Source organism: Trachurus japonicus, chromosome 17, assembly GCF_045865225.1.
Source record: "Trachurus japonicus isolate A0001 chromosome 17, Traja_1.0".
In the NCBI taxonomy this organism is placed as follows: Eukaryota; Metazoa; Chordata; class Actinopteri; order Carangiformes; family Carangidae; genus Trachurus; species Trachurus japonicus.
In genome coordinates this window covers 30,097,052-30,119,404 of record NC_140923.1, presented here as the reverse complement: position 1 = coordinate 30,119,404, position 22,353 = coordinate 30,097,052, and the positions used below count along the sequence as shown (strand labels likewise).

At 43.5% G+C, this 22,353-nt stretch overlaps 1 protein-coding gene across 9 annotated transcripts in view; it reads left to right on the top strand.

Annotated features, from left to right (window-relative positions):
• Positions 1 to 1,348: 1,348 nt before the first annotated feature.
• Positions 1,349 to 22,353, top strand: part of carmil3 (capping protein regulator and myosin 1 linker 3) — a 108,971-nt gene continuing 87,966 nt past the window's right edge. For 8 of the 9 annotated variants that reach the window (XM_085804912.1, XM_085804911.1, XM_085804910.1 and 5 more), the window contains exons 1-3: positions 1,365 to 1,694; positions 7,271 to 7,365; positions 21,681 to 21,731. In XM_085804912.1, the coding sequence (XP_085661038.1) occupies positions 1,637 to 1,694; positions 7,271 to 7,365; positions 21,681 to 21,731 (204 nt within the window). In that variant the 5' untranslated portion in view covers positions 1,365 to 1,636. Of the gene's footprint in view, positions 1,695 to 7,270; positions 7,366 to 21,680; positions 21,732 to 22,353 lie in introns of all 9 variants that reach the window. The other variant, XM_085804909.1, reaches the window with a different exon arrangement.

The following is a 22,353-nucleotide window of genomic DNA, read 5'->3' as shown; positions in this document are numbered from 1 at the left end:
AAGAGCTTAAGATGCAGTTCTTTGTTAGTAATATTTGTCCTTCATCTTTGAATTTGAATTTGTTGTAGCTTGTGTGCACTATGTTATTTAACAAAAGATGCAGTGTTGCTGCTTTAGCTTGCTGGCTGGCAGACTAATGTTCAGGGAGCTGAGTTTGAGACTGACTAAAGTGAACCAGCAAAGGTAGCTCCATAACAACTGCACCGTCATGGAAAATGATAAATGTTGCAAGAAAAGTTTTGAACTTTTGCAAAATATATTAAATAAAGATGAACAAAAAATCTGTGATAAAATAAAAATGAATGAACATCTCATACAGTAATAATGAATTGGGTAGGCCTATCAGTAATTCTATTCATTATTTCACAATTAACTGGTTGATTAATTTATGATATTTTTAATGTAATGCTTATCATTAATTTCATAATTCATTCTTTTAATATGAAATTAAAAAAGCTAATCCCAAATAAGAGATACTTACTACTTGAAAGCTTTTAAGTTGTAGTCCAATGGTGTCAATGACACTAAATCAGGGATTTACTCACCATCATCATCATCACATTGATCATCAACGTTAATAGTGTTTTGTGTTTGATTGATTAACTATTTATTGATTGATTATTGGCCCTCTGAGACCTCTTTGAACTGTGACATGGATTTTCTAACAGACCCTTCCTGACTGCTCATTACTGTCATCGGTAATCAATACAGTGCAACACAATGTGTCTTCTTTATTGTGATAACTTTCACAGCAGCTAAACTGTTGGGTGGTCAAAAATAGCTCCACATGCAGCAGTTCCAGTGAGAAGCTAGAGCTTAATCAATAGAAAATGAATCAGAATCAATTTAAATAATTGATGCGCCATTAAATTTTTAAGTTTCAGCTGCTCGAATGTGAGGATTTGCTGCTGTTTTGAGAAATGATTGTAAATTCAGTGTCTTTAGGGGGGTTTGAATGGTTGGAAAACAATGCATGAAAATATCTGTCTTTTATATTCTGACACTGTGATCATTTTCACTGTTTTCTGACATTTTACATATATAGATTGAAATATAATAAATAGTGAAAATGATCACTATACATAAAACATAGTCTTTCCTGGTTTGTGCTGAGCAAAGTGAATAATTAGAAACCCTTGCATTCCGCCCTGTTCTGTGTGCCGGGGCCCCTTCTGTACTGGGGTTACATGCCCATTCTTTTGGGATGGCTATGTAACCCCCTGCCATGACTACAACCTGACAATTACATCCATAGAACCTCTAACCCTTCAGAAAGTCTAGCTCCCACCCCTCCACCCCCCCCCCCCCCCCCTCTCTCTCTCTCTCTCTCTCTCTCTCTCTCTCTCTCTCTCTCTCTCGTGCCTGAGTGCTGGAGTCGGAGGCGCTCCTCTCTAGTTTTGCCAGTGCGCACCACAGCGTCGCCTCGCATCGCTCTGTACCGGCTGTTGCTGCGCCCGGAGCACCTGCAGGCACGGAGGGAGGTGAAGAAGAGAAAAGAAAAGGGGGCGGCGAACAGAGTCTGAGGGGGGAAACATTTGTGTGAGCAGGCGAAAGAGAGAAGAGGAGGAGGAGGAAGAAGAAGAAGAGGAAAAAGAAGAGGAAAAAGAAGGGGCCGGACCGGCGGGAGGAGCGCACCATGGCCTCAAAGGAGACCACAGCTGCGGGCTTCGTCAGCGTCAGCAGGGAGATCACAGGTGAGCTCAGGCAGGAGTTTTTTTGGGGGGAAGTGTGTTTAACCTGTGTGTTGAGGCTGCTGGGAAGCAGCGGGAGGGGGCAGAGCTGCACGAAGACGCGTGCAGTTAGTTTTTTCTTTTACTCGACTGCTCTTTAAACAGCCGCTTTCCACAGCGTTTGATTTGAAAGGAGTTACCAGAGCTGCGCTGGAGATGTCTCCTCGGGCTAAACCCGGAGTGAATGGCTGTTGAGGACTGTGATCCAGAGATCTGCGGAGCTGGGGGCTCACTTTGGGATTGATTGAGCTGCTGTTGACATTTGTCGAGCACATGGATCCTGTGGTGCTGTCTTTTAATTTTTCTTAAGTGTCAAGCATGCGTGTCTTTTGATGTGTGTATTCATTAGTTTTCATCTTTCTTCTCTCCGCACGCGCGTGTGCGTGGGAGTTATTGTGCGACCGGAAGCGCTTTGCGTGCAGCAGGCAGCATGGGTTCAGCTGCACACAGCCTGAGCCTCTCTGCTGGGGAGGTTGACCAGTGCAACACACACCAACATGTTTGGATGATAAGGTGCTAAAGAAGGTGTGTGTGTCTCTCTCACTACTAATTATCCTGACGCGGCGAGTTAAATCCCGCTGTTTACCAGCTCAACCTGCTCAAGCCCCTTCTGTCTGGCCTGCTGATAAAAGCCAGTCAGCATTAGGCCATTAACACACCTGTCAGGGGCGGACCGGAGGGGGGAAGTGGGGGGCAGATCCATCAAAGTGTCAAGAGGGCAGTGGGATGTGAGGGAAGTGAAGAGGAATGAATGGGGTTTCCTCACCCCCCTCCCTTTCCCACCTCCGTTCACCCCCTTTGGGACTAAGTGCAGAGGTCAGAGCAGCTCTGCCCTACAAAGGCAAAGTGCAGTATCTGTAAAAATGCCTAACTGAGAAAAACAGCTTTTTTTGTTTTTCATTGTCAGGTTTAAGCATCAAATTATGAATAACGACCAAGTCTATAATTGATTAGATAAAGGTGGACTGAATTAAATGTATTTTTTGTAGTTTGTCTTTCTGACCAATTTTGACCGTTTTATGGCAGATACTGCACTTTGCCTTGGTTTTGGTGCAGATACTGCACTTTGGCTTGGTATTAGATACGGCACTTTGCCTTGGTTTTACTCCAATGGAATTATAGAGTAAATTCTAGAATGTAGGGAGTACAGTACTCTTTGGAGATACTGCACTTTGCCTTGGTTTCACAGTGCTTTTTTGGATGGACAGCAAAATAAAAATTTTAGCAGTACCAATATCAAATTCTACCAGATTGAAGACAATATGCCACACTTTTGATTGGTCAAAAAGAAAGAAAGAAAAAAATGCAGATACTGCACTTTGCCTTTGTAGGGCAGAACTGCAGGCCTTCAGGGGGGGCCACAGAGTGTGTTAAAAGGTTTAAGTGATTGGGTCTTACCCAGCTTAACGTCAATAACTCTGTGTTTGTCTGCGGCTCATCCCTCGGTCGATCTGCTGGTGCGATCCACCATCAACCCTCCCTGCCCTCCACCCCACCTCATCCCATCCCTGCTTCGTCCTCCCTGCATCTGCCGCGGCTCACTCAAGTGTGAGAGCCAACTTCATGGTTGTTGCTGGATGTGGAAAGTGAGAATTATGAGTGTGTGTGCAGCGGTGAGAGAGCTGGTAGACTGACACAATGGAGCGTCGTGACACAGCATGACGTGCGCTGTATCTCCATCTGGCTGGCTCCATGAGTGCATATTTAGCATGGGTGGCCCCCCGCTTGAAATTGTGGACTGTGAATATCACACAGCCTGCAGGCAATATGTGTGCCGTTTGGAAATAGTCTGGAAATATAGGTTGACATGGTGTTTTGTGAGCGGTAGTCAGATTGCTATGGAGAAGGCCTGTGGTGCGGTTCAGTGCACTTCAGCAGGGTCGCCTGGCATGGTGGAGCAGAGGCCCCCGAAGACCGCAGCTCTTGATCTTGTGTTTGGCTCCATTGAGATGAGCTAGGCTGCTTTTTTTTTCATTCTCTGAGGCTAAAAATAGCTCAGTTATGAGTCCTCTTCTGCTAGAGGTTGTGTGTGCAAGTAAATGTGTGTGTATCTGCCTGTCCTCGTGTTTGTGTTTGTGTCTTTGTAGCTGTCTCTCTGAAGCCTCACCCCTGTGTGACTGACTTTAAAGGAATAATCCACCAGTCTCTCTCTCCCAAGACACGATGACAGAATCATGGTGACATTGCTGGGATTTGTGCTCAGTCTCTGTCTCACAGCTACATTCAGACAGGACACATTTGAGTGGAAGATATTTATAAAAAAAAGAGTTAGTGATTCACTTTCACAGGAGTACGTCCAAAAAGTGTCCCCTGCTAGTGTCCTAAATCCAAGTCTTTAATGCCCTGATGTTCAGCTTACTTTACTAATGGTGGTCATGTAACAGTACAATGTGCACGTGGGGGAGAATAAGCAAACCCAGCATTTACTTTCTTCTAAAGATTTGTTGCTTCTACATAGAGTCCTCCAGAAGAGCTTCGGTGCAGCTTGGCATTGATTATTAATATGTCCGGAGGGATGATCCCTGCTCTTCATTGACAAAACAATCTCAACTCAAAGACCACTTACTCACCTTTTATCGGGTCACAAACAAATGGTTAGATTCATTTATCATTGTTTTCCTGCTTAAGTGTCTTTTCTTTGAATGAAACGAAGGTTATAGTGGAAAACAATACAATCACATTCAATATACCCTTTACATAGGCGTGATTTATATATGCAGATATTGTGATTGTGATATGAGTCATGGTTTTTGTCGGCATGGCAACTTTTGCTTTGCAGTTTCACAAAGAAAGGGTGAATGTTGCTGTGGTTTGAACCAGACAAGCAAAGTCTAAATATGTGGAGGATATCATCTGTAGGCTGAGACATCACCACAGTGCTTCATTTATGTTATGATGTTGCCACACATTCTACCATTATTAAAAAAAACTGCAGTTATTATGATTTGGCCATATTGTGATACGATAATATATCAATTAATTGTTCAGCTCTCCTATCAATCCGATCAGATAAATTGGTTATTAGATTTATCATTATTTCTAAACTGATATGATGTTGACCACACCTCATAGTTTCAGCTCTTGATCTTCAGCAGTGTGACCTGTAGCTGAACTGCGAATGTTCAAACAGCAGAAGTTTCGACTTGATATCCTCAGACATTCATCTTGATTTTATTTGACCTTTTAATTTCTCATAATTTAGCTTTTTATCCTTAAAAAAACAAAACAAACCATTTCTACCATCTTTATTTCACTGGAAATGCTTTTGTTTGATTTTGTTTATCTGCTTGATGCGGGCTCTTGCTTGACTTTCTATTTAACTTGCGGTGCCCTGTGTGAAGAACTTTGTAACTTCAATTTTGAAAAGTGCCCCACTGTATAAAAACACAAGTAATAGAGAATGCTATTGTAATTTAAACATTCATTCGTTTAGCTCGACAGTTCACTCTTGATCTCATGCTGTTGATTCAGTTGAAAGCTCCATTACAAACAAGTAAGAGGACCTTGAGTGGAGATTGCTTCTTTAACTGTTGTTTTCAAGGTTGAGCATAAACAGTCAAGGTCTTTGTGTTTTGATGATGTTGCTGTCTGATACTGACTGTATGAAGTGTATTCACTGTCTCTGTCGGTGTCATTATGAAATACATTGTTTTTGCTGTGACAGCAGTCTGCTGACTCAGTTTTTAGCACCATGAAATCCTTTGGCCCATGTTACCTTACATACCAATGATTCCCAGCAGTTCTACATAATGCAGTGCAGGGATTTTCAAACATGTGGAGGTATTGTGCACATGTCAGAAATGAATGATTTGAGTTATTTTGGTATCTAGAGAGAAGTTTTTGAATCTGTGTATCTCTGATTTTTTAACTTCCCAAACACTCGGTCTATATTTGTCACATTTCTCAGGGATGCATCAGTCAGAGACGCTGCATCTGTCTTGGTGCTTTGTTAGGGACACCAAGTATCAGCCTGATCCACATTAGTCACTGTTGTCATAGTAGTCACCGTTTTCATGTTTATTGTCCATAGAATTTGAGCACCATAGCAACTGCTTGTCTTATTTATCTTTTCACTATTGTCACTTAAAGGTCCAGTGTGTAATAATTGGCTAGGTTTATTGGCAAAATATGAAAATACTACCCATGAATATACAGTACAGGCCAAAAGTTTGGACACACTCAATGCATTTCCTTTATTTTCATGACTATTTACATTGTAGATTCTCACTGAAATTCCACTAATGAATCCTGACAAGGCACACCACCTGTGAAGTGAAAACCATTTTCAGGTCAGGTTCACCTCTGAAGCTCATCAAGAGAATGCCAAGAGCAAAAAGCAGTAATCAGAGCAAAGGGTGGCTACTTTGAATAAACTAGAATTGGTGGGGGCAGAGATAGAGGAGGAGGAGGAAGAAGGAGAGGAAGAAGAAAAGAAGAAAGAGAAGACAAAGAAGAAAAGACATGTTTTCAGTTATTTCACACTTTTTTGTTAATTCCACATGTGTTCATTCATAGTTTTGGTGCCTTCAGTGAGAATAAAGGAAACACATTGAATGAGAAGCTGTGTCCAAACTTTTGGCCTGTACTGTATTTGTATAAGTGTATAATCGCTATAAAATAAAATCTGTTTGGTTTTCGTAGCCTTATAATTCTTCTTTTATATACACATATAGCAAGGGGCTTGCTTTAGACTTGTCGCCATCTTGCACCACCATGTTTGACAGTAGACATATCATAAAATGGTTTAGATCTTCACCTCACCGCTCCATGCTCCTGAAATACTCCCAGTCGTTGTTTTTTGTCCTCGGAGGCCACCGTTACTTTGCCGACGGGAGGGGTGAGTGCGAGTGAGTGAGTGAGCGCTGCCAACTATAGAATCTAAAGATATCACGGTTTTCCCCCCATTTTACACACTGGACATTTAAACAGCTTTGTCACAGCAGCAGTCACATTGTCTTCTCTTGTGTCTTTGTAATGACTTGAGTCAATGTCAATGTCAATGTCAGCTTTATTTATATAGCACATTTAAAGGCCGAAGGCCAGCCAAAGTGCTTTACAGGATAAAAGTCAGCAATACAACGAGCAATACAAGCAAAGCAGTATAATAAATGAACAAATAAGCAAAAAGCATAAACAATGAACAAATAAGCAATACACATGAGAACAGTAATACAGTATAAATCCAAAATACAGTGACTTAACTCAGCCAAAGGCCAGAGTAAAGGTTACTTCATGAACAGTACTGTTTGACATGACATGACATGAAGTCATATATTAATGTTAGCTTGTACACAGAGGAATGACCCAGTATGGATCCATGCAGTGAGGAATAAAGTCCTTACCCCTCTCCACTCGTTTACCCCTGCTTTTTCCTTTCATGTGTCGCTAAGCTGTGCATTTGAATTCATACATTTCCTCTTTAAAAGCTTGTTACTGTGTTTCTGAGTGCATCTGAGGGCAGCTTTCATTCTGGTTATGTTTACATGATGTAATTAGCGCTCCCGTTTCATCCTTGTTTTTGCTCTGCTCTTCGTCTCCAGAGAGCATCCGGAAGGTGCTGGACAAGCAAGCCGTTAAGTTCGTGCGAGCCGTCAAACAGGACACCAGGAGCGGCAAATCAGAGGACAGGATCCTGGTGAGAGACGCCCCCACCTTCACACCATCACACCGTCACACCGTCACCTCGTCGCTCTACGGTCACACCAGGTCACCTGAGAGAGACGGAGACAGAGACAGAGAGAGATAGTCGTGGTTAAAGAGAGTGTACTGTAGTAACGTTTGAGGTGCTGAATATGGAACAGGATGGCTGTCGCTCGTTACAAGGCCAAATGGTAATCAATAGAAGTTAATGGCGACATATTGAAAGAGTCGTAAGAAGTCACGGCTTACACATCCTGAGACACAACAGATGCGTTGAAAATCAGGCTTAAGACAGATGCTGCCTAAGCAGAGTGAAGTGGACACCATGCCATGGCCTACTGAGTCCATCCTCAGAGTTTATTAGATGTGGCAGGATGGCCTTAATGCCACTGGCAAGAGATCTGCTTGTGTGTGTATGTGTGTGTACGCCTAACATGGAGTTCATATAGCAGAGGCATCAATTGTGTTTTTTTGTCTCTGAAGAAATCTCAGTGTTGTGTGTGTATGTGTGGCACGAGTGAGTGCATGCCAGAGGGTATGTGGGCAGCCTATGATGTGTTCGAGGAGCATGTGCGAGCCAAAGCCACCGCTGCTATTGAGAAATTGTCAATTAGTCAGCCACATTAGTGACTGATCAGTCGCTATGCGCGAGAGTGAGCTCATTTCCTCCCCTGGAAACAACAAAAAGGGACGAGCTGATAAGCAAATCAAAACTATTAATCTGTACTTCACTCAGTTTTTTTTTCTTTCTCTCCCCCCTTCTCCAACTATCTCCATCATTACCACCCCTCCCCTCTATTTTTGTCATCTCCTCTCTTTGTTTCCTCGCTCCCTCCCTCCTTATCTGTCCATCTCGATTATTCTCTTCCCCGTCACCACCCTCCTCCTCCTCCTCCTCCCTCACCACCACGCCAGTCCCCTCTCACTCTCCCTCCGTCGCTCCCCTTTATGCCCTTCCCTCTTCCCTCCATCTTTACTCAAACCTGTAAAAGGGTATTGAGCTCCTCTTTCCATCAGAAGCAATTCAATTAGGTCTCTGCCTTACAAGAGTTTTTTACTATCCAAATGGGCCTTGGCTGCTGCTGCTGCCACTGCTCCAAATTCTTTCAAAGGAAGGGAGGCAAGGGGGGGAGTGAGGGAGAGAGATGGATATAGGCATCCATTCTAGCTCGTTGTCAAGGTCTCCCCCTCTAAAAGGCAATCTTTTCACTCTAATGGATAAATTTGTTTAGATGTATGAAGGGTGAACAGATGAGAGAGTTTGTAAATAGACGGTTTCAGTTTCTCCTGGTGTTATGCACAAAGACAGAGTGGAAATAAAAAAAAAGAGCGAGAGCCCCTTTTGAATTACCTGGTTTTCCCAGATGATTGGTCATAAAATGTCTGATCTTCATCTAATATCCCAAATGTAGACAAACACAGTGTCTCAAAGCTCATATAAACTAACACAAACTCTGGGCTCCAGTTTTTCCTCTCTGATCATCCTGCGTTGTGCTATCGGAGCCGTCGACGCTGGACGCCCACACGTTGTCTGACTGCGGACTGATGAATATTTCAACTCACAAAATCACTTTGCAACCCTTTCAGCTTATCAAAATGAACAATTATGGATAGCAGATAGTTTGTTAAAGAGGCAACGTAGCTCTAACCCACAATTCCAGCTGGGTTTTGTTGACTGGATTCCAATCAACTTTTGTTCATCTCACTGAAGCTGACATACTTTCTGTGTTGACTGTGGACCAGACTGTTCATTTAGATGGACACCGGTTACTGTAGGGTGGTTTTGGAGCTGGGATGAGCTGCACATCTTGGCAGTGCCTGTCACTAAACTCTCTGCCAATCTCAAAATGGAGGTTGAGTGTGTGTGTACAGTGCTCACCTGTCACTCAAAGCCCACACCCTCAATTAGGCAAAGCTTTCAGACGGGATAAAAATGAACTTCCGCTACTTGTACAATTGTCACAGAGGATGAAATTAGCCATAGAGACCAAAACAGTCTGTGTAAACATGTTTATTTCTGCTGTGAAGTTGGGAGTGTGTAGGGATTGACGGATTGCACTTTTTTAATACTTTAAACATACCAACATTTTTTTTTTCGTGTCTTGCCTCACTCCTGAGTCCATGACCAGCAGATAGACACCATCCTTTCGACTGTGCGTGCAGTAACAAGGGAGATATGGGCAGAGCTGGCGCACCGCTAATTAGCTTAGCTCAAACGCTGGAAGTGTATAGGTAATGTTAGCCTGCCTCATACCCGAGCCAAAATCAGCAGTCAGAAGCTGATTTCATTTTAACTCTAAACTCTGCAAATATATCACTTTATCGACATTTTAGATCAGCAGTGTGTCGTTAATTTGTCTAAATACCAGCTGTTCAAGCTACTGTAGCCGTTGTGACCAACGCACTTCCGGTTACTTTCACAAAATAAAACACCCGTTGCCCTTTACATACAGAATACCATGATGATAGAATTTGTGCTTTTACTTTGAAATAGGAAGCTAGCCTACCCTCGATGTAGCTAGCTTGAACCAAAATAAACCGTCTTTGCTTGAACCCTCCGTTTTGACCAATCTCGTCCTGTTACCAGCATTTGACCACTCAAGATGCTTTACCGGAGAGTTTTGTCAGCTCTGAGACGAAGATCGACCCGCTGGTTTCCGTTTAGAGTTGCTGAAGAGTTTCTCTGATGACTTTAGGTGGAGGCAGGCTAACACTAGCCTACCTATGCACTTCCAGCATTTGAGCTAAGCTAATTAGCTCTGCGCCAGCTCTGCCCGTATCTCCCTTGTTACTGCACTCACAGTCGAAAGGATGGTGTCTATTTGCTGGTCATGGACTCAGGAGTGAGGCAAGACACGAAAAAAAAAATGTTGGCGTATCCCTTTAATGTTGGTTTCATCTTTCAGCCTCAGAGGTCAGAGCTTGGTCAATATAATTAGGCTATACAATGTTTTGTGTGTTATCAGATAAATATATTGTAGGCCTACAATTTGAGGGCAGATTTCCACATAACCACTGAGTGCTTCACTGAGTTTTTCTTGCCGCTCATTTCCCCCTGTGCCTGCAGCTGTCATACACGGAACAAGATTGAGTCTTCTAGGATTTCTTTCTAATAAGGAACTGAAGTTTAGTCTTGAAAATCATTTTTTCTAAGCCTGGAGGCTTAGCCAAGGCCCTCTCTTACCTTTATCCTCCCTTTCATGTGGAAACCCTCTCCTCATGACAGCGGTAGATTCGGCAGGTCAAAATCTGTACGGGATTGGAGCTTTCATCTCAATTGCTCTGCTTTGTTTAGGTTGTGGAAAGAACAGTTTTTAAACATGTTAAACATCAAGTGTATCTCTTACTGTTCTACCCACCAAAGTCTTTGTTCTGCTGCATCTTGCTCTTTCTTTGTAGCCACTTTCCCCCCCTCCGGAGACTGCTGCTATCTAGCTGTCTGTGTGTGTTGACTGTACCAGCCATCACGCTGCAACACACACACAAACACACACACACAGTTGTCTCCCTCCACCCATCTCAGACAGACCCGGGGAGGGCTCAGCATGACATCCCAACAGCACCCAAGGCAATGCATTGGAGAGCATCAAAATGCATGTTGCCCTCTCTGGGTACACACGCACACACACACACACACACACACACACACACACACACACACACACACACACACACACACACACACACACACACACACACACACACACACACACACACACACACACACACACACACACACACACACACACACACGCCACACACAGTTTGACATGTGCAGGAAGCACATCTTCACAGGACCACATGGTTCAGTGCCTCAAAACTTGCCTGCATACACACTCTCACAGCCATTATTAGATCACCCTATTAGAAGATTAGAGGCAACTCAGAAAACAAAGCATCTTCAAAGGCAGAGGGGTGGGGGTTGGAGGGGAGGGGGGTGAGTGAGTGAGGACAGAGGAGGAGGAGGAGGAGGAGAGTGGGTGTGATGGTAGCAGAGGGCATCCCACTAGAGGGAAGAAAGTGGAGGAAGTAGTGAAGGGGGGAAGAGAGAGAAATCTCTGATGTGGTTTGATGCCCCAGTTGCCAATTTGGTTCTTCCGCCACTTATTTATCCTGATTGGTCGCTCCGTTTTCTCCTCTGTTGACTCTGCGGTTCCCTCTCTCCTACCTAATAATGGGCCTATTACGGCTGAGGCGGCCACTGTTTGACAGTCCTCGGCACACTCGTGCTCATTTCCACTCAGTTGCTGCACTTAACGTGGAGCTCCCCGCTTGTGAAACTCCAGCGGGACCGAGGTTTGAGGTCAAGTTAGCGCTGCGTATTTAAAGATGTGCTGGTTCGGGACACGGTTACAGCAGAGATTATATTTACACAGTCGGTAGAAGTAATGCATGACGATGATTTCTGGTCGGAGGTTGTGTAACAGTTCTCCAAATTTACTGCTCGGTTCTTTTTCATTCATTTTTTTCATGGCAGGAGAAATAATTGTGGAATGAAAGATGAATTTTCCCACATTACTAAAGTAATGAGAGCTCACCAGGCTGCACCTGCAGCACTGGCAGCAGGTTGTTTGCAGTTTTGATGTTCTGTATGATCCAAGATTGTGGGCGTTTGTATTGTGGTTTCTTTATTCACACAAAATGGTTGGAAATCACATTTTAAAGCTGCTGTCCTTCACATAAAATCAATCATTCATACACTTTATTTGATCTCACACTTAATGTTTTTATTAGTGAGTAAATGACATCAAACAATGAATGTCTTCCTTCTAGCTGAAGGTTTCTAGTCACAAAATACAGAACAAAAGGTATGAAGAGCTTTTTTCTCTCCCAGCAGCCATTGCTCATATGAGTTAGTAGAAGTCACACTGCTTAGAAGCAAAGTTTTAAATTGCTCTATTCAGTCTGACCCCAGGATTTAAAAAAAATGTGATTGGCTGCATGACCTCCTGAAATAAAATTGTGCTTTTGTGCTAAATAAAATTGATTGGACTTGAAACTAGTCACAGCTGGCAGCGAACAGCATCAAGATGTGTGGATGTGTGCTCCAGTAAATAAAAGTATCACAGAGCTTGTTGGTATTGAGATGTTTGTAGTCCGTCTGTGTCTCTCTTCAGACTTCCTTCTTTCCTCATGTCCTGAATTCACCCCCTTCCATTTCATTTTCCTTTTAACAGAGGTACCTCTGCCTTTTGTTTTAATTTTGTTTGCTGTTGTTTCTCTTGTCTACCTTTTTTGTTTTCAGGTGGCTATGTTTCTTTTACTCCTCAGGGTTTTTTTGAAACCTCATCTGCATAAATTAGAGTTTTCAATCTTCTCTCTGTGTCCTTTTAATTATTTTAATTTTTATCACTTTTTGGGTTGTTAAATTGCTTCTGTTCCTCGCTGCTCCGTCCAGTGTAAACTGCATCATTGACTTTGTGCTAAACTCGTTTGTCTAGACGCTGAGGTCATTCCCTGGTGGTAAAACCAAGCCTGCGTAGTCAGAACTCTGACATTAGACTATTGACGTTAAAAGCGGTTGTATAATGACATCTGTGGCTGTGGAACCAGTTCTCCAAACTCTCATTCTAAACAGAGGTGAAGGGATTGAAAGACGTGTATTAACCAGGCAGAGATGGACAAATTAAGTCAACTGATTGGTTGAATTATGGGAAATGTAGGATCTTTTTGAAGCTTAATCCATATTGAGACTAAATACTGGGATGTCCTCTTTTTTCAGGCCGTCTCTTGTGCTGGTGGTACATCAACAAAACCTTTGAAACTGTGTGTCACTACATGATGAGACAATCACTCAACAATTAAACTGACTTTTCAGACTCAGAATCTGCTAAACAGGTATCAATATGGTTGATTATCCTTAAAGCAGAAGTAAGCGTAAGTTTTCTCCTCGGCTTACAGCAGAGCAGAGTGACTGACAGACCCGTGTTTCAGACCAAACACTCTATGTAAGTGAATGCTGTCGGAAGATATAACTATTTAAGACTTATATTAACACAAACATTCCGCTTTCTTCTGCTTTAACCAGCTGCCTCTAAACACATTTAAAAATGATCCAAAAAAAATGAGTCTGGTAAGGGAAAAGATAGTGGAGCTTCAAACTAAAGAGACATTGCTTCATTTTAAGGGGTGAGATGCTAAAAGGTTTGGGAATAAGTGGGCGGCTGACCTCCAGCTCTGTCTTACTGAACTACAGAGGAAAAACAAGATGTGTTGAGGAGCAGTTTAAAGCCTGGTGTACCAGGACAGTCTGCAATGAAACACATGGATCCTTGTTATATTGGTCAGTTGTAACATGTCTGATTTCTCAGGATATCAAGTTTTATTCATAACACATTACGTTTAGTGTCTAATGCTCTGATTTGTCTTTTTATAGTTGTGTGTTTTATTATATTGTGGCACTTTTTTTTAAAACTGACTGCAATTCAGCCTCAACTCTGAATCTGACGGGAGCCGTAACACTTCACACTAAACTAGGGGTGTCAAACATGCGGGCCCGGCAGAGGGTCCAATCCGGCCCTAAGGATGAATTTGTCAAGTGTGAATATTTGAAATCGCACATATTTTAATCAAAACATTTCAGGTTGCTCATAATATGTTAACTGTAAACATCTTCATGTATTAAAACAAAGTGAAAAATTAAAAGTTATTTTTATTTATAGGCTATCATGCTATTATTTTACTGGTCCGGCCTACTTGAGATCAAATTGCGGCCCTTTGTGGCCCCTGAACTAAAATGAGTTTGACACCCCTGCTTCAGTTTGTTTCCATTTAATAGCAGACATGCCACTAGTTAGTATTTTTAATATTAAGGCACTGGCTTTAAAGAGCTACAAGATACAGATAGACGTGTCATATACCTAACAGCCATGCCTGCTCTCCCCTAGTATGCACAGCTGATTAGATCTGGTGATGTAGATTTGTAAGTTTGACGACAAATTTCATTGACACTGAGGAGAAACTCCTCCCTTTGGTTTTCTTCCACCAATCTCAATCAATCAGTAGTGTAAGTATTGTACTTGTGTATTGAATCCTCCCTCCCTGCCTCATCCTCCCTAATCTAATTCACTCACTGATTTGCTACATTTCCCTGGACACCTCCTGACAGCTCGCAGAGAATGTGACTGAACATCTCAAAGTTGTGCAGAGAGCAGCACAGCGCACTGCCAAGACGCCACTGTGTTCCTGAACAGACAGCAAAAGGTTTCCAAAGACTCTTTTTATCACTTCATCACCAGTGTTCAATGAAGCCAGACAGAAACACTTTGCAGAGGGAAGAGGTGCAGTCCAGTCCCGGTTGAGGTTCACGCTCTGTAGTTAGTGTTCCTGGCTCCTGAGCCTGCAGGACAGTGAATACGTGATCGAAAACAGAGCCAAAGTTGAACCCAGTTCTGAACTCCTCTTGTTTTTTTTTGAGCTACTGAAATTGTGCTCGGTGGTTAAACAAAGTGAAAAGCAACAAACACTCGTTGAATTGCATAAGCAAACTGGTGAATTTTAAATGGTGGAACTGGGCCTCGCTTCCGGCTCAGATGATACTTTGTTGCGGATAGGCTCCGACTGTGCACTGGACTGTGAAAGAAAGCACAAAGCAATAACGCTGAGACAACCCGCGCTGCCGGCTATAGAATCCTGCATTCTTTCACTCTCTCCACAACGCTGCCATTTTTTTTCCCTCCTGTGTAATATGCTTGCGTAATGGAGAACATTAGCCCCGCATCATCCGCAGTATTCCTCTCACGGCTTCTTCCCGAGTTGCTCTCTCTCTGCGAGCGTAGCTGGGATTTACCATCTGACGGTGCGTGGCGACGGCTCTCTGCTGTAATTAGGACCGTGCTTTCTTTTTGATTATCATAACACATGTTGGTACCCGATGGGGGAGAATCTGTGATGTGTGACTGCTGACCTTCTCTCTTTCCCCCCCATATGAGAAGGAGAGAGGGAAGTTTAGATTGAGCGTTAGAAAGGCCACTCAGAGCATCACTGCCTCTGTTTTTATCTCTCCATCCCGTTCATTTCCTGTCTCTCTCCCCGTCTTCATTGTCCCGGTCGTCCTGTCTCACCCCTCTTCTTGCTCCCTCTCTTCTTTTCTCACCCATTTGGCCTCTCCCACACTCGCTTGCTTTCTCTTTTGTCTTCTCTCTCCTCTTCCCATTCACCCAATCCCTGCCACTCTTCCTCTTTTCCTCCACGCTAATTTCTTACTCCCATCTCCAGCACAACCCTGCAACCTCTTCTTATTATCTCTGTTTTTCCTGTCTTTTTTCCCCCCTCCTGTTTTTAAGAGGTCCCTTGGGTTTCAAAGCGCTCGCTTTGCCATCTCTTTGATTTCGGAGCGTTGGACTGGTTGGATTTTCTGTGAGAATCTGGAACAAGATGTGTTTTTCAGCTTTGCATCTTTTTCCTCTCATGTAGCTCCATCTCTCTCACTCTCTTTCAAGCACTCTAAAGTCCACTTTTAAAGCAGGACCTGGGGCATCTGTGCTCCCCCCCCCCCCTTACTGTCACTTACACACTCATAGACTAGATGCACTACACGTGCACATAAGCTGACAGATTAACTGATAGAAGGGTTGTGTTTTTATCATGCTGAATTCACTTGAATGATTGTGCATGTGTGTGTATGAAAGTGTGTGACAGGGAGAGAGAGAGAGAGAGAGAGGAGAGCGACGGGCGAGTGTAGTCCAAAGCCAGCTTAGCAAGCTATTGTGCATCATTATACGTGCATGAGAGTCAGGACTGTGTGTGTGCTGCACTGGGATGTCAGACTTATGCAAATGTCTGTATTGGAATGTTTCTGATTTTGCACCGTGTGTATGGTGTATATGTGTGTGTGTGTGTGTGTGTTCGAGTGTGTGTGTGTGTGTGTGTGTGTGTGTTTTTTAAAATGCCCTTGTGGACGAGCCAGAAATACCACGGGTGGCCAAATCTGGCACTGATCCTCAGCTTGCTCCCTCAGAGGCTATGCATACACACAAGACCCAGAGACGCACTTTGATTTGCACCATCTCGTTTGAAGTGCCAGACCCGGAGCCTGACAGCTTATGATTAATATAAGCCCCCGCCCTCTGCCCTCTCGGCTGCGTACGCGCGCAAACACACACAGCGAAAGAGATACATTTGTTGTTTCAGCGCATGTACCGTTGGCGCAACCTCCCTGTGCATGGCACACGCCCTCCCTACACCCTCAGAGTCTGCTTCAGGGCCCGGCTGGCTGCCTCTTTGAACTAGTGTTGCTGACACTGTGCCATCGCAGCAAGGGCACCTCTGTACCCTCCCCACCCCCCCCACCTCCCCAATCCCATCATCTCCATCTACCGCTCCCTTTCTTTTTTCTTTTTACCACTTCCTCAACACTTTGTGAGATTGTCACCTGCCGCGTCTTGGGCTGACCAGGTCAGAAGGTCGACCATCTCATCTCCCAGGGTTTCCTGGCCCGGAAAATGATTCTGTGTGCGGGTTTCAAGATTTTTGATTGGTCCCAGGAGGAATGAGTTACATGAAAGCCACATTAGAGGACAAAATAATGGCTCGTGGGACTCGACCCTTAGTTCTGGTTATTTGTGCCAGTTAATGTAAATAGCTGGATAATTCGCCTTCATGCTTTTTGATGCTTCACAGAACCAGTTTCTTGTTTCCTGATAACAATGTTAGATGTGTTACTAAGCTCAGAGAAGCTCATTCATCTGCACTGTTTGAGCGGGGACTGTTAGGGAGCTGTATTACTTTTCTAGGGCACAGCTCCATCCAAGAGAAACAATAAACAATACTGTGAAAACTGTACACCCAGCCAGGCCCACAGATGATAATAAAATAAGACAAGAACTGTTATACTGATATGACAAGAAAGCACTCTTTCATCAGGACTTTGACAATGACAGATATTTCATCAGTATTTTACTGGAAGTGGACTTCAAAGTAAAGTTCATGTGTGTCTCGGAAGGCACACCACTTTTACTGTGGTTCATGTTTAATGATAATAACTACATTACTGTGATATTGAAATTTGCTTTTTCATCATTCTAATTGAGCAGTTCCCAACGTTTTTAAAGTCCCCTTGAAATCTCAAAAATGACAGCCCACACCAGACTCCATAATAATATGAAGGCCAAATGAAGGACTCCCAGAGTACCTTTTACTTTGAGTGTCCTACGGTACGTTGTATGGTACTGTAGATGTATGGTCCATTGTGTTTGATTATGAAGCAGGTCTAGGTTCTAAGTGTCATGGTGCTGCTCTGTCCACAGAGAAATACACACTGAGCCTTAAAAGGATAGGTCAACATTTTGGCAAATTGGCCCATTGCCATAATCCCTATAGTTTTAGCAGTAGGTTCGTTACCTTTAATTGTCGGTGCAAGCTATTTTTAGAACGGCGGAGCAGAGCCGTGAGCTGCTCAGAGCCATGCTACGGAGGCTAATGGGATTTCTTGTTTTCCCTCATCAAACTCATCAAATACACAATCCAACAACTCCAAAAAGCTCTAGTGGACAAGTTGTGACCTGCACATTCACCATGCAATGAGATAATAACAGAACGTTACAAGACGGAGTTGTTTTCGAGGCAAATGCAGAGACTGCTTCCTGAAAAACTGCCTCTGAAGGCAATGCGCATCAGCGATTCTGCATGTATTTACCTCTAAAACAACTCTTGTCTGGTAACGTTTTGTTACCACCAGAGCGTTTTGGAGTTGTTGGATTGTGTATTTGATGAGTTTGATGAGGGAAACCAAGAAATCCCATTAGCGTCCGTAGCGTAGCTCTGAGCAGCTCACCGCTCTGCTCGGCCGATCTAAAAACAGCTCGCACTGATTAATAAAGATAACGAACCTACTGCTATAGCGATTATGGCAATGTATCCTATCTGCTGCAATCTGTGATGTTTTTTTAATTAATTAATTAATTCCCTATATTCAGTCAGAGCGGCATCAGCCAACCAATCACAAGAGAGGCTCACTGACTCCTGAGAGCGGATTATTAGGTTATCAACACTTCAGTTAAAGCACTGGAGAAGAAGAAATGTGGGATCTTTGATTATAATGATCACATTCAGGACTGAACTGAAAGCAGGGGAAATATGTAGGAAGCTCCACAGTTCCCACAGTGATAGACTTTAAAACTTTTTTGAGATTAAAGGTTCTAAAACATTTTTGAAAAATCATTTAAATTATTATTATTTTCTTTTTTCCTCATTATGCTGTTCAGCAAACAATGTATTGTCCCAGCTGTGATGCCTTTGTGGCCACTGGTGGGCTGTATAGTCCATAGTCTGGAAACCACTGCTCTAACTATCTAACAACAAGTATCTAGGACACTAAGTTCCTGAAAGGACAACGTGCTGCTGCTGAGTTTGGAGTCCCTGGTCTATGAAGATACTCATGCACCTCCTTTAAAGTAAAACTGCAGGACTGTTTTACTCTATTTTCTAATGTTAGCTGTCAGTCAGATCTCCACTGCTCTCCAGCTACAACATGCAGGGCTGGAGAACGTGCACAGGCAGCTAATGCTATGTGATCATAAAGATTCCTCACTCCGTTGGCCTCTGAAAACAACAAGAAGAATCTGAGCAAACTCTGTAAACATCAAAACAAACCAATGGATTCTCCCCACAAACAAACACATTTCAGACCCAGGTTTAAAGCCCCAGTATGTAACTTATTGGGCTTTTTATTAGCAAAAATCAAATATTGCTTTCATAAATACGTATTTCACTGAAGTCGAATCACACCCTCAATCAAATGAAAGCTTTCTCGTACCTTAGAATGAGTTGTTACAAGTCGTTACAAATACACAAGGGGGGGCGCACCGAACCGAGGCGGCCATGTTGAATTGCCATTTTTTACATTGAGTGTCAGCGTGACTGTAGGTAACCATAGAAACTCAGCGGAGCTGTCGGCTCGGGGAGAAAGTTTTCCAGGTAGCGCCTGTTAAAACTGTCACCACTGTGTAGTGTGAGGAAGGACGGAGGCACTGATGTTGCATTCAGGTGCAGTCAGGCAGACGGCCGTCGGCAAACGAGAGAAAGACGGTAAAACGTGGGTCAGGTAAACAATACGACATCACCATGACAACATATTGTCACGCCTGTATTGTTTTGCCTCGTGCTGGCGGACCACTTGTTTACATAGACACTTGTTTATCCTGTTACATGCAGCGTCTGTTGTCTGTCTGACGTCTGCCCGATTTCACATGAATGCAACATCAAGAATACGTTCAGATATGCAACTGCACCGCTAGATGGGGGGAATTCCTACATATTATACCTTTTTAAGAAGGTAACATCCAGCAGTACACAAGTTTGGCAGAATCACAAAATAAATGTTGAAACAGCAAAGAAAGTGAGAAGCCAGCTAACGACTTTTACAGCCTCTTGATCTTATGGGGGATAATTGGGCACAGGGAAGCTGTAGTGAGGGAGCTTTTAAGTTTGAAAGGGTGGGGGACACTGTTGCAATGGATTAAACACTTAGGATTTTCCCTTCACCACTGCACACATCCCAACCAAGTAGACAAAAAATAACAGGAGTATTGATCGTCTCTAATGATACCTCAATGGGCTGTAAATGATATATCAGGAGAGAAGAAACTCTGTGCGATGGGCCATGTTCAGCATGGGAGGATCAGGTCGGCTCCCGTCAGAGAGTCTGCATTATTGATGCCTCTGTTTACATGATGAGACCTTCTGCCAGGTTACGAGGATGCCTCCGTCTTTCATTCTCACTCTATATATACTGTATATCTATACGGTATATCTCATGTCATGTTTTTTTCCTCTTTTGCCTCAGGGTCCCATCACACCCATCCCACCCGCTCAATCCTTTACTGGATTTATATAACAGAGTTTTCAAACTTGTCAAGGAGTGGAGATTGGACTAACCATCTCCTGCGAAGGCCCCTGCATCAGCTTAGCGCAGAGATTTTTTTTTTCCTCCTCGGTGGGGGTATCATTATGTCTCCTCCTTTTTTAGTCTCTTGTTTTCATCCCTCCTCATCCTCCATCTCTTCGCTGTGGGAGTCTGTTATGTATGTCTGCATAGTTAAGACACAGGGCTGATCTGTGAGGCCATAGTTTTGCCGCCGGTTGGCAAAGTAATAGTTGGAGGGGGGAATCTGAAGACTTTATTATCAGGAGGCAAATCTGGTGTCTGTCCTTCTATTGCCTTCTCTATCTCCCTCTCCCTCCCTCTCTCTTTGTATGTTTCGTTTTCTTTCTTCCTCTCGCCGCCACTCAGCGGGGCGCCATTAGCCATTCAGCACAGAGAGGCCTTGAGGAATTGAAAGCGACAGAGCAGAAAAAGAATAGAAAAACTGAAACGGGAAGGGAGACAGGGGAGTTGGGGAGTTGGGGAGGTGGGGAGGGCAGGAGGGGATGGAGCGAGGTGTTAAGGCGGAGAGCACACCAGACAGGGCACTGTGGCACACATGGGAGGAGGGGGGAGATGGAGGGATTAGGGATTAAGGAAGAAGATGGAGGGGAAAATGAACAGATTTCCATGGTGATGAAGAGAGAAATCAGAGGAATGACAGGATGCAAGGGAGGGAATTATGGACAAGCCAGGAATGGGATTTGAGAAGCAGCTGAAAAAGAGCAAAGAGAAAGTGTGGGCAAGAAGAGAGAGAGAGAGAGTTGAGGAGGGATAGAGATGCACAGTGCATGCATGGGGTATGCTAATTATGGATTTTTGAATTATGAATGAGATTAATTACATAGGCAGATGTGAATATATTCACATTTTACCGTCTCTTACGTTTCCCCCCCAGATACTTTTAAATGGTAATGCCTTCTTTTTGGTGAAAGCACACCTCTCTCTTTTTTTGCTCACTCTTCCCATCTTCTTTGTCCTCTTTGTCCCCCTCCCTCCTCCCCCTCCTCCTCCATCTTTATCTTTGCATTAGATGCAATGAGGCATCTGTTGAATAAGTGCTACTTAGTTCCATCAACACAACTTCAGTGCTATAAATCGGACTGTCATATGACTCAGAATGTCGCCAAAATATTGCTTTTTCACACACACACACACACACACACACACACACACACACACACACACACACACACACACACACACACACACACACACACACACACACACACACACACACACACACACACACACGTGCTCACACAGCGCTATCATCATTAGCTTGCTAATGTCTGGAGTGCTTACCATGACTTACGAGCCATTGGGATGAACTGCAGTGATGATTTGCTCTCTTTTACAGGCTGTTTGTGCTGTGCTATTTTTTGCTGTGATTTGCATTTTGCATTTCCTGCTCCTGTGACAGAAAAATGAATGTGTTCTCCCCTCAGGTCCTGGCAACATGGAGACTGTATCTCTTTGCTGTCAAAGTGCCCACCAAGGTAAATGTTCTCCCGCTCTCAGTGAAATTTTATGGCTTTCACTTGCCAGCCTTGATCTCATGGTAATGTGCAAGAGATGTGACAGAGTAGAAGTCGACTTTTAGAGCAGGAGAGAGGAGATAATGATGATGACTGCGCTGATGATGGTTTAGGATGATATGAGTCATGGTAATGATTACAATGAATACGATGAGGTGACAGGTGGCATAAAACTAGTTGTTGCAAGCGGTACTTAGAAATTTTGGCAATTTGCTGTCTTGCTGAAAGTTGGATGAGAAGATCGATGCGAGCCAGCAGCTGGCTGACTCGGCTTATTATGGTTTTACACTTTTGGTTTTTTGTGCCGATTAGACAAACAAGCTGTAATGTGCTAATTAGTGAGCTTCGGAGATGCTGGTAGTCTGATTTAATTATCCTTTAGAAAGAGCCAGGTTAGCTCTCGCCCTCTGTTTTCAAGCTTTCCTGCAAAGCTAAGCTATCTGGCTGCTGGCTGTAACTTCATATCCATCAACTGAGACAAGTGAGAGGCATCAATTTTCTCATCCAACTCTAGACCAGAAAGTATTAAGCAGGAGCACTTCAAACCAAAATGTTAATCTATTTCTGCAGGTTCTTTCTTATG